Here is a 12,556-nt window from a genome sequence, read left to right on the forward strand (position 1 = left end):
TATAGCTACTGCTTCTGTGTTCTTAGTTGAAGCTGATGGGCTCTTACTTTTTATTATTATTATTTAAATCTGAACTCATAGAATTTCTTTGAGGTTGGATATGCTGGGTTTAGGTGGAAGGAAGGACATAAGCTGTTATTCGGTAAGGTCAGTAATGATTTATCTGTCATATGCTTTTTGGTAATAGAATATACTGACTTGGATCCCATGGAGGATTTCCATGGATGGAAATGGGAGTGTGTGTCATTTTTGTTGATTTTCTTTTGCCCTGTTAACCTTTTAAGTCTCCCACTGCTGTTCTGGGAGGGGGTCCCCTTTTTCCAGTGCATCATTTTGAAAGGTATTTTCAACTGCAGTGGGGCAGTGAAGAGGCACTTGTACTGTATGGATAGAAATCCTCTATGATCGATTCCGCTCAAAAATATTTTGGCAGAAAAAACCAAATGAAGTAGACCTACAAACTAGTTGGCTTAGACAAAGGTTGAGTGTATAAAGTACGAAAAGGAGCTCTGTGGAGAGGAAGCAGCTGTCACCTCAATTTTGGCCTGCCATGGACTCTGTCAAGCTCCTCCCCCCTGTTCTTCATGGCTAGAATAGCTTCAGAAATTCAGCTGAATTTTCCATATTGGTTTGCATATTCTCATCAAGATATTGATGGACTCTGTTTCTGTGGCTTGCAATAGCTCCATTGGTATCCCATCTTCTACTGGTGATTTGTTTCTCCCAGTTGCTGTCAGTGCAGCTCTCACTTCATTTTCTAAAACTATAGGTTCTTCTGCAGGTTGTTTCTTTTTGTGCATAAAAATGCTGGATTATAATTAGCTTGCTTGAGCCTGAGGCAATAAGATGAGATGGAAATATTTTTAATAATTGAATACACAGTGACCTGAGAAGCTACAAGCAAATGTCTGCAGCAATTAACACAGCTCTGCCTTTAATTTCAGGTTCATTATAATGTTGGCAAAAATTTGGCGGATAGAGGCAACCAAAATGCTGCAATCAGTTATTACAGGGAAGCTGTAAGGTATGAGTCATTCCTTTTTTTAAAAAAATGAGCAGGAAGATGCAGGGTATTGTTTCATTGGCCAGTAGGAAAGAGACAAAGGGGACACAAGGTCCTGATAACAATTTGATTTGGAATAATGCTGACTTTCCATAGATTTGGGTAAATTACGTTACATGCTCATTATGAACAGTAGAGAATACCACAGTTCATTAAGAGATATACCATGCAAGGTCAGCTTTTCATCATGTTTGACCTTCTTGCTGTAATTGGAAGGTGTAATACATTTTTAAAAAGTCAATCCAAAAATTTTGAGATGTATAGGACAATGGTACAAAAAGCCAATTTGGAATATGAAACCTGATTGTTGTGACTAGGATGACAAATGCATATTATTGGAAGTGACATGGAAATTCCAGAAGTATTTGAATGGTATCCAAGAAATGTTGAAAATTATCTTTTTGAAGGATTTGATATTAAGAAACTGCAATTATTTTTAACAATACCATTTTTTAAAAAACAAATGAAGTGTGTGTTATTAGCTAAAGGTGTACTGTGCTGGAAGCAAGTCTATGCTTATCACGAAGCAACATGAAATCTGTTGCTTCCAGCAAAAAATTCCCAAGGGTGCACCATTTTCCTGCCTCTGGCTTCCCTTTGTCTGATTAAAAAATAGTTCCAGTTTGGGGCAAGTGATGGTTGTATGATTTGTGAATCAGCCGCTCAAAATGCCTAAGGTTGCCACTGGTTGATATGAAATAGTAGAAGGGGTTGAAAACGGGTGACTATACTGTGAAGGTGAAAGAGTTTACCCTTTCTGGTAATTTTTTTTTAATCGTTTCAATCCAAGACTGAATCCCAAATATGTGCATGCTATGAACAATCTGGGAAACATCTTGAAAGAAAGACAGGAACTCCATGAAGCTGAGGAGCTTCTCTCGCTAGCTGTACAAATACAGTAAGTTTTTGACAACCAAAAAAAAGTCCACTTGTTGCACAGATATACAAAGAATCTTTCACTCCATATACTAAGACAAATATGGCAATTTTGGCCAGGCCTGATTTTGCAGCAGCATGGATGAATCTAGGAATAGTACAGAATAGTTTAAGAAGATACGAAGAAGCAGAGCAAAGCTATTGGACTGCAATCAGACATAGAAAAAAATATCCAGATTGTTACTACAATTTAGGACGCTTGGTAAGTGAATTTAATTATATTTATTCTAATGATTCGACTGATGTATTAAGTTGAAATGGGTTTAGAGTGACAGTTCTGTGGCAGATTTAATTTTTCTAGAAGTCCAATTACATTCAGTGGTGCTTTCTTTAACATAAATAAATTTAGGATTGCTTATTACAGTTTGAATATCATAAAGTACAGTAATGTACACTGACCATTGCTTTATGACATTCATCATCTTGCACAAAAAAATCAGAGTTTGGAACCTGCCGAAATACTCTTAGGCAGAATTGGTCCATTCTAAAGCTCAGTGAGATATTTTGAAGAGAATTCTGAATAGCCCACCCAGCAGGCTTCATGTTTAGGAGTGGGGATACAAACCTGGTTAACCAGATTAGAGTCTGCTGTTCATGTGGAGGAGTGGAGAATCATGCCTGGTTCTCCAGATTAGAGTCCACCGCACTTAACCACTACACAATGCCAGTTCTGCATAGAATTGAATCTGTACAGAACTGAATTGCTAAGCTATTATATATGTTCACTATGGGGGAAAATCCAAACACATATACACAGTGTGGAAAAACCAAAACTCGAATTCCTATTAATATTTGGGTTTTTTCCCCAGTGCCTATATTAAGTAAATGCTGCACAGAAATGAAAAATAAAGACTTGGGCTCTATTATTACACTTCTCGTGCTAACAATGCAATTTTATGTAGCACCCTTTTAAGTCCATTGACTTCTGATATCTTAGAGAGATGTAGCTCTGCTTGGAGTATTTTTATGCCAGACAACAAAACATATCCTGATGTGAAATGATAAAAATAGCTTTATACTTCTCATTGAGAGACATTACAATAAAATCACTGATAAAAAAATGTAGGCATCATGGTGAAATTCCTAGGGTCCATTGCAACCTGGCGCATGGAATATAAGACCTGGTATACTTGATAAAGGAGCCATGTGGCATAGTGGGTAAGTGCTTGCACTGCCACTCACACAGTCAGCAGTTTGAGTCCCCTGTGGGTCAGTTATCCTGGCAGCTGGCTCATGGTCAACTCAGCCATCCATCCATTCCTTGGTCGGTAAATGAGTACCTAGCACATAGCTAGGGGGTAAAGAATAGCCAGGGAAAGCAATGGCAAACTACCCCACAAAAACGGCTTGCCTATGAAATCACTGCTTGCAGTGGTACCCCAGGGTCGAACACGACTGAAGGGGAAACTTTACCTTTATACTTGATAGCTGGCATTTAAACATGGGAGTCTTCTGAGAACCAGTTTGATGTGGTATGAAAGTTCTATTGGTGGAGCTATATGTGTGGTGCCCCATACACACACACTTCAGAAGTGTGGAGAAATGTGATGCTTTGCCAGAGGAGATAAAAACACTTTGCCAAAATGGGCACCTTTTCATGAAACTTCCGAATATTCATCCTTTGAGAGGTGATGAATTACCCTGCAACTCCCTCAGCATCTCAGACTAGTATCAGAGAGAGAACCATTAAGTTCAAATTGTCCTGTCTTTCCTAGAGGTGACCTCTATAAATTTGCGTTGAGAACTTACCTACAAAGCATAATATGCTTCTTGCGGTTCTGGTTCATTCATATACCTGATTTATATTCTTTGCCCAGAGGAATATGAGTTGGGAGTGGAATCCGAATAAAGATGTAACATATTCAGGACTGCATTTGTTTCATTCACTCCTCTATCTCCTTTATTGGCAAACCGTAAATACGTAAGATATAGACACTGTCTCGCGAATTGACTGCATTTATGTGTGAACTATGTTACTTTCAGTATGCTGATCTAAATCGCCATGTAGATGCATTGAATGCATGGAGGAATGCCACTGTTCTGAAACCACAACACAGTTTGGCTTGGAACAACATGATTATATTGCTTGATAACACAGGTAGAGTATGAGATTTACACTTTGCTATTCAAGTAAGTGGTTTGTTTGGATGTGGAATGGTATAATGTAGCCTGATCTTGTCAGATCTCAGAAGCTAAGTAGGATCAGTTCTTGGATGGGAGACCACCAAGGAAGACCTTGGCTGAACCACTTGCCTTGAAAACCCTGCAGGTTCACCCACAAGTCAGTTGCAACCTGATGGCACTTTACAAATAACACAAGTGCTTTGTTTCCATACTAGTTTTGTTGTTTTCCCCTCCCTGCCTTGTTCGGTAGAGCAAACACTAGTATGCATTTTACAAGGTCACAATTCAGAAAACTAACTAGATCTGAAATAGAAGTTCCTCCCGCATCACTCTGTAATCTGTCTTTGAACCTGTTTTGACCGTCTGCTATTCAAGGGAGGTGGGGGAGTTAAGATTCTGTATGGTGGCTTTCAGTGATCAACTGTTACTACACGTTCCATGAAATAGTTCTTGCTACCTCACAATCTAGAACACTTTTCTGTCTCTTCTTTTAAGGAGGTTGGGGTAGTTTATACACTCCCCTCTCCAGTTAGTCGCAAGCTTTTGAATCATTCCTAAAATAGGCTTTGGCTTTTTGAAAAACAGTGCTGGATTTGAAAGACAGTGGTAAAATGATGATTGGGGTTGAGCAACCCATTCCAGCACTTAGCTCTGGACATGGGGGGCCTTCTTTGCCTGTAATAGTTATCTTTACATTCAAGTCAATAAAGAGACCATGTTTGTAGGAACTGAATGTGTGATTCGGACAGGAGCAGAAGCAGACCAAGGGATGAAGCTTTCTCACAGCAGCTGAGAGCAATTATTGATGAGGAAGGAACTCAGATGCAGTCACATTGTACTATGTCATCTTCATAAAATGATAAATGTGGTTGTTGGAATATCATTAATCCAGTGCCAGTTGGTTAATCACCCACACCACATCTTGTCATAGTTAGCTCTCAAGTTTAGCTTCACTTCGTGTTTTAAATCATCAGTAGAGAACAACTGTTGACTGATCAACAAGGCATTGCTTTGGTCTGCTGGCACCCAACTGGTGCTTCATTGATCTGGGATGGAGGCCCATGAGCTCTCTCCAGTGCTGATTGATGCCTTGACTTTCAACATGGGCTCACTTCTTTCATACTTAGAAGTAATTCTGGATTTTTCAAGATTGTTTGTGAGCTCACTGAACTCACAGATCAAAGTGAAATTGTTTACAATCAATCCATATATTTTGGTTTCACTTCCGGGGAAGAAGACACTTAAGCTGATTTGAGCTCTCTAAAGCTCCCTGCCACACATTACTAAAAGAGGCAATTTTCCAGCATAAGAGCAGACGGGGGTCTGATTCCAGCCTCCCCTGGAGACCTGGGAACCTTCAATTGGACAGGTGAATTAGTTGGGGACTGTTAATAGACCCACTAGTTATGAAAATATTTGGGATCAGTAGGTGTGAGCTAGCCTTTCGGCTTTCAGAAGTCCCCCCTCCCTCTTTTTTTCTCTTCAATTTCATTTTCCTTATTTTTTTCTGGGATTTTTGCTTCTTCTTTTTTTAGAATATCATCATTATTGTTTGTATCTATTCTGCTTTTCCTAAATCTTTTTTATGTTTTTGTAACTCTGGAAAATTTAAAAATGTATTTTTAAAAATCCATATATTTTAATTTTAGTTTTAAGTATTTCAATTCCTCACACGTTTTAAAAATGATGAAAAGATAAACTGGTCTCTGTCTCTTCACTTGTGTTACAAATTTTCTGATGGTATATATTCAGAGTTATTAATTTTTATGCTAACACTAAAGAAGTAAAACTGTTAACAGTGTTAAAAATTAGTATTCACCTCCCCCCCCCCCCCCTTTCTGTGTGTTCCTAGGTAACTTGGCACAAGCTGAAGTTGTTGGACGGGAGGCTCTGGAATTAATACCTAATGATCATTCCCTGATGTTTTCACTGGCAAATGTGTTGGGGAAATCACAGAAATATAAGGTACCAGAACCATTCTGATAATGACCTTGGAGGACACTTCACAATAAATAAGACAGAAAATAAGATGTGAATGATGCTGATATTACATTTCTCCGTTGTTAAATGGTGGCTTATTTCTTTGAATATTATTCAGATAAGATTAGACCTTGATACTACTTCAGTATTCAATTAACCCAGGAAATTGCGCAGCACACCGGCTGGCTGGTAGTGAAAACTTAAACAATTATGGTCAAATAAATAATCTACTATCGTCTCAAAAACTCAAATGTATCTTATTGACATAAGTTCTTAAACTATTGGTACATGGATTTTGACCAGAAATCCAAAGGAAAGTTAGTCAGAAGGTAGGGTATTCCAGAGGTAGGGATACAAGGGGTAGGGTATTCCAGAGGTAGGGATACAAGACCCTTCCGGGAGTAGGGGACACTGCACTTTGGACCCTCTTCCAGAAGAAATGCATCATTGCATCAGCCTCCCTTCACATCTTCATCTGCCACTGGTTCCTGGGGGACCCGGCAACCCAATCCAAAAGTGAAGTGCCACCACTGAAAAAGCTCTGTCTCATCTCACTCACTCACTCACTCACTCACTCACTCACTCACTCACTCACTCACTCACTCACTCACTCACTCACTCACTCACACTCCACCTATGCAGGGGCAGCCATAGAAAGCAGGGCTTGAGAAGAGAACCTTACCTGGCTTGACAATACAGTAGGCTTGACAATACAGTAGGAGGCAATCATTCCATGAAATCATCTTTAAAAATGGAATCCTTCATTTTCTTTGTTGACAATTTATCTATGTAGTCACGTTTTTTCATCAAGCAGGAATAAAGCAAATTGAATCAGATATGTTGTGTCAATCAATGTTTATAAGTTTTGTCTGGGAAGGATGTTATTTGTGAAAATATCCAGTGGTTTCAATATTTCTGGGTGAAAATTAAGTGGAGCTTTGACCAGATTTGGAACAATAATAGTCAACCATAAAAACAACTTAAGGCCTTTTGTTTTAAAAAAATTGTCTGGTCTGTAGGCACAGTTCTGTTCTAAGAATGGAGAAAGAGGAGCCATTCCATTTGTTAATATCTTTCTGATATATCTTAACTGGCTGGATTTTGCAATCATGTTTTTGAGTTACTGTGTATAGTTGCTGCAAACATTTGGAAAGGAGGACTATAACTTTTAAAAACTTTTTAAAATATTTGGCTGCAATTTTCCACTAATACACCTGCACTAAAAAGAATACCATCTGTTTATTTGCTTCACTCACTTAAATTCATTTAAGTTCAAGTATGCTGGTTGAAAGTGGCAATTTCTGTGAGCAGCCCGTTTATAATACTGTCCACAAGTGTTTTTGTGTTCTTACCCGCACTAGAGTAATTACTCTTTAATTGACAGCAACTACTAGAAGACAGCTGGATCAGGCTGTGAATTATATTGTATGTATATCCATTAGAGGAAAGCAGAAGTGTGAATGCACATGGGGAGAAAATATGGTGACATAATCATGTTAATAGACCACAGAGCATGAGGTAATTGATGGTGTTTGGTTGTACTTGACATTGTGTGCACTACAAAAAATAGCTGGTCCTGTTGATCTCTTTTTCTGAATTATTCAGGAATCGGAAGCTTTGTTCCACAAGGCAATTAAAGCCAATCCAAATGCAGCCAGTTACCATGGTAATTTGGGTAAGACATTTTACAGTTCCCCTAGTGTAAACTTAGAAAAAAAAATCAGACATACTGCTTGTACTTTTTTTTTCACGTCCATTGTCTTAAAAACTACTGTTTTTAAAAGGCATTCTTCTGCTGGCTAGATTTCTGTGCTGATGACTTGCTAAACAAATTGCCAGCAAGAGAACGGAGTTCCAAGAATGCGGAGGCTTACTTGCATTGTGCGATCGACCAACCAGGCACTGTGTTGCATCCCAGAGGTGGCTGCACGGCAGTGGTGGCAAATTGGCTCTTTTGTGCCGTGCTTGCAAACCGCCATGAGCTCTCCAGATAAAAACAGCAATTTATAGCTCTAGCACAATCCGCTCTTGTCATTCCTTGGCCCGCTCGGCTCCCAAACGTGTCTCCTCCAGCTGGCAACAGCACAAGCTGCCACCGTGCCGACAGCCAGCTGAATGTTTTAATGTTTTCTAAGTAATTGGCAAGATTGTCTATTCTTCTGACCACGTTGCTAACAAAAACTCCTCTTCTGCTGTTTCAGCTGTGCTGTACCATCGCTGGGGGAATCTTGACTTAGCCAAGAAACACTATGAAGTCTCTCTGAAGCTTGACCCCACAGCGGCTGGGACCAGGGAAAACTATAGTCTTTTAAAAAGGAAACTGGACCAACTGCAAAAGAAGGGGTGATGTCTGAGGTTTCTTCTCAGGCTTTGAATGCATACAGCACACCATTTACTGGTAACATGGCTACTAATCACCAGAGGGAAGCTTTCGCTCATTCCCTGTCATTTAAACAACAAAAAGCCCCTACAATTATAGCACCCGCTATGGAGATACTCAGATGTTTCACAGAGGCTAGCCATCCAAAATAAATTTATTTTAAATAAACAAGGGGTTTTTTGTATGTATGTTGAGTTGGAGCATTAAAATTTGTGAACCAGTTCTTAAAATCTGTTGAACAATTTACAGTGTGTTAACTGGAGTTATTACTGGCACTGCTAGGGACCATACTAAAATTTTAAAAAAAGGTTTTCTTCAAGGGGGCATATTGAAGATGTATGTATTGGCGGCATATGTGACTGCAGAACAGTACCGTATAACCACAGAAGGTTACAAATGAAAGTCAGGACTGCTTTCAGAAACAAACTGTTCTTCTTTAAAGATATAGGAATTCTCATACGCTGTTGAGATGAGGGGTGGTCCTAACATAGAGGTACCACCTTGAACAACAAGTGTTGATTTGTATATCTATGCAGAGAGATTGTTGTAAAATTAAGATAGGTTTTTTTTCATCATAGGGGTATTTTTCTTTAACGCTGTGTGCTACCAATGCAGAGCTAGGATACCAGTGAGAGTGGAATAGGTATTTTCCACATCAAGAGAGATCTTTCATTCCAATGGTTTATAGGTTAGAAGTCGACTTTTAGGTGTTGTGGTGCAATTGGAAGGCAGTGAGTTCGATGAATTACAAAAGAGCACCTGATCTCCAAGCAATAAGCTTCTGCTGGCCTCCAGTGAATATCTAACAGTGTTTAGACCAGTGGTGCTCAACCTGGGGGTCGGGATCCCTTTGGGGGTCGAACGATCCTTTCACAAGGGTTGCCTAAGACTCTCTGCCTCAGTGTTCTCCATCTGTAAAATGGATAAATGTTAGGGTTGGGGGGTCACCACAACATGAGGAACTGTATTAAAGGGTTGCGGCATTAGGAAGGTTGAGAACCACTGGTTTAGACAGAGTTTGTAGCAACTGAGTTGGGGCTGAGATTATGGTTTTTTACTCAGTGTGGCTTTTCACTGTTTTTGATTTTTTCTGTTTTTTTGGGCAGCTGTTTTTGAGGAGGTATCAGCCTAAATTCACATGTCATGTTTTCTTGGATCTTCCTTTTCATCTCATGGATAAGTGGTAATAAACGATAGCAGATAGTTACATGCCTTGGTCAGTTTCAGTGTTTCATAAGGTTGTTTCATGTAATCCAAAACTCTTGGAGGATGCAGCTATGCTTGGAAGTAATATCTGGCCCTACATCCGTAAAGGTGATTGTTTTAAAGTGTCTAAACTGGGCAACTGTGACCTAAAACAGTAAGGGATGTGTCTGGAACTTTAACTTTTAGAGGGCTTTAGAAGATACAGATTAAATTCTGATATCACTACCTCAAAACAATGAGTGTGTTAACAACTCCTAGATATATCCATCTTCTTTTTCTTGTTTTATTAAGTGGCTTGTTAGACCAACCATCAAGAAAGGGTTGGATCCAGCACAGTGTTTCCATGGATAAAAGGACTTCTGCTCATGGAGCCTGGCTTTGTTAACCTTTCCCCTTTTGCAGCACCCTGAAATGCTCCATGCAGTTCTGATCTACAGGGGCATTTTAAGTTGCCATTGGAGGGGAGAGCTGGTTAAGTCTTTGAGTGCTGGATTCAACCCAGAATTTGCCTCAACTTGGTCAGACCATCTTTCCTTCCATTCTATATTTTATTCCTGGTGCAGTTTTAAGTTGCTGGTGCAGAAGTAAAAACCAAAACCTGCCTTTTTGTTCTAACATGTATGGATATGTGCAAAGACAAATATCGCTGTGAGAACTGTCGCCATCAATGTTTAAAAATCCAGCCTTATGAGAGAAAATACATTTGTATGTGGTTTTAAACAAACAAAAATATTATTGTAATATATGACAGTATCAGACAGCTATTATGGGAAAGAGGGCCTGGGATCAGCCTCTCTAGTTCCTGACATGTGGTTACTACCATCAAAGCTAACGGTGCTTAATATTTCTACAGCACTGGATGTGTAGGGACCCAAACTTGCCTGTGGTGGTAGAGGTAGAAATCCAGCTACAGTAATACTGCTGGTTTGGGGCAATTAACTGTTTCTGGGATATTTACAAACGCAACCAGTACCATTTCAGCTATTGAAATGGAAGATGCTATGGGAGCAATCATAAGAAGGACTTCTCAGAAATAAGACCCATTTTATTCAATGGGGCTTTCTCCCAAGAAGATGCTCTTAGGAAATCAGCCTATCTATCTCACATGGTATGAATGACTTTAATTTAAAAAAATACGATTGTATATAATCATATAATTCAAACAAAACTGTAAACTAGAAATTCAAATTATTTCTGAGGTTTTAAGTTTGTTAGATACTTTCCCCTCATATATACCACTTGGATATTTTCTTAGCTGGGACTTCAAATGTAAATTGTCTTGACTGTTGACAATACCATCCTAGATGACGATGTTTCATAATTGAAATCTGTGGTGTCTGATGTAGTTAAGTATCATACTTATTATCCGTATGTCTACAGTTTATGTAGAAGATTAACCATCATTGGCCTGCACTATTAATTCTGTATTAATCTAGTAGAATAACGTTTTACATAGATTTTGGAATTTATAAAAGAAAGCTTTAAAATTTTCTGTTCTTCTTAACTGAGCATTTTACTTTTATTTTTATATGGTGAAAAATATTGGATTTTCTGGTTTTTTTTACAGCATTTGCAAAATAGATTAATATTTTCCATGCTTAGTATTCCAGTTTGTTTGGAGTAAGTTGTGTGTTCCCTTTCCCAGCACTCTCATGTGAATGTAGTCCTATCTGAATGTGTTGACTATGCAAAAGTTTTGAATGGGAAACATGGATGAAATTTACAGGTCATTGAACATATTATGCAGTGGCAAATCTGCACTTGCCACCAAGCAAGCACTGAACAGGGAGCTGCAACCAAGGTTGACAGGGCACTGTTTGCAAACACATTTTTAATTAAATGCAAACGTTACGTTTTTATCTCTACAGTGAAAACATCTCCCCAGACCTAAATGTGTAATATTTGAAATGGAACTACATTTGGAAATAATTGTCATTCTGTTATAATTCAGTTTCTGAATGGTTTTAATACAATGCAAAAAATTGTAAAGATATTACTGGGGAGGAAATTTCCACCCCTGTCTCCAGTATCTACATAATGTTCCCCATTTTTTACAATCAAAATTCCTACAATTTCGGAGACCTTGGCCCTGATGGTTTGTATCATATTTCTGTGATACTGTACTAATGATATTCATAATCTCATCTGAAGCACTACTGTGGCTTCATGTCATGTTTTATAATTGGGCCAGGCACACCCAGATGGGAAACTGCTCCTTAAAACTTTTGAAAATCTGTCCTTATTAGTGACTTAAATACAGTTTTTATTTCTGAAAAGACTTCTCTTATAACCTAGTATAAAACCATTGATTGTACAAAACTATTAGACACTGCTACTATTTAATGTGGTAAATGCTTCCTTGTAGGTGGTGCAAGGTTTGTTATAAACATCTGCATTTTTTAAAAAAACAGACACAAATATAGGCCTTTATACAAGAGAACTGTTTGTATTGTTTTTGAAAACACTAAAAAGTTTGGTGGTACATTCAATGTATGTCAGTCTATGATGTATTATAAATGTATGTTTGTGGAATAAAAAAAGCATGAGGACTTAAAAAATAGTGGCTCATAACTGATGCTATAGTCTTAGTCGTCATTCTTTAACATTTTGAATTTTAATAAAAACATTCCATTTTCTATATTAATACAAAGTTTGAAGAAAATTCATTTGTAATAAAGCTCATCTACAGTTTGCCTATTTGTAAATGAATTACTAATTAAAAGAATCCCATTGAAGAATACTGATAAATGTACAGTGTTTCAATAAGCACAGAATATTAATATAGTGAGAAGAGGAAAAGGAAATCTTCCTTGTTGACACACAAGTCCACCTTTAGTGTAGAAATAATATAAGTACTCTTGCATGTA

General features: G+C 38.3%; 1 protein-coding gene across 4 annotated transcripts in view; it reads left to right on the top strand.

Moving 5' to 3' along the window:
• Positions 1-12,264, top strand: part of TMTC4 (transmembrane O-mannosyltransferase targeting cadherins 4) — a 54,008-nt gene extending 41,744 nt beyond the window's left edge. For all 4 annotated transcript variants that reach the window (XM_048493282.1, XM_048493283.1, XM_048493284.1 and 1 more), the window contains 7 exons: positions 945-1,024; positions 1,854-1,961; positions 2,060-2,201; positions 3,983-4,097; positions 5,976-6,088; positions 7,709-7,778; positions 8,305-12,264. In XM_048493282.1, the coding sequence (XP_048349239.1) occupies positions 945-1,024; positions 1,854-1,961; positions 2,060-2,201; positions 3,983-4,097; positions 5,976-6,088; positions 7,709-7,778; positions 8,305-8,450 (774 nt within the window). In that variant the 3' untranslated portion in view covers positions 8,451-12,264. The remainder of the gene's footprint in view (positions 1-944; positions 1,025-1,853; positions 1,962-2,059; positions 2,202-3,982; positions 4,098-5,975; positions 6,089-7,708; positions 7,779-8,304) is intronic.
• Positions 12,265-12,556: the final 292 nt, after the last annotated feature.

This window comes from Sphaerodactylus townsendi, linkage group LG04 (genome assembly GCF_021028975.2).
Source record: "Sphaerodactylus townsendi isolate TG3544 linkage group LG04, MPM_Stown_v2.3, whole genome shotgun sequence".
In the NCBI taxonomy this organism is placed as follows: domain Eukaryota; kingdom Metazoa; phylum Chordata; class Lepidosauria; order Squamata; family Sphaerodactylidae; genus Sphaerodactylus; species Sphaerodactylus townsendi.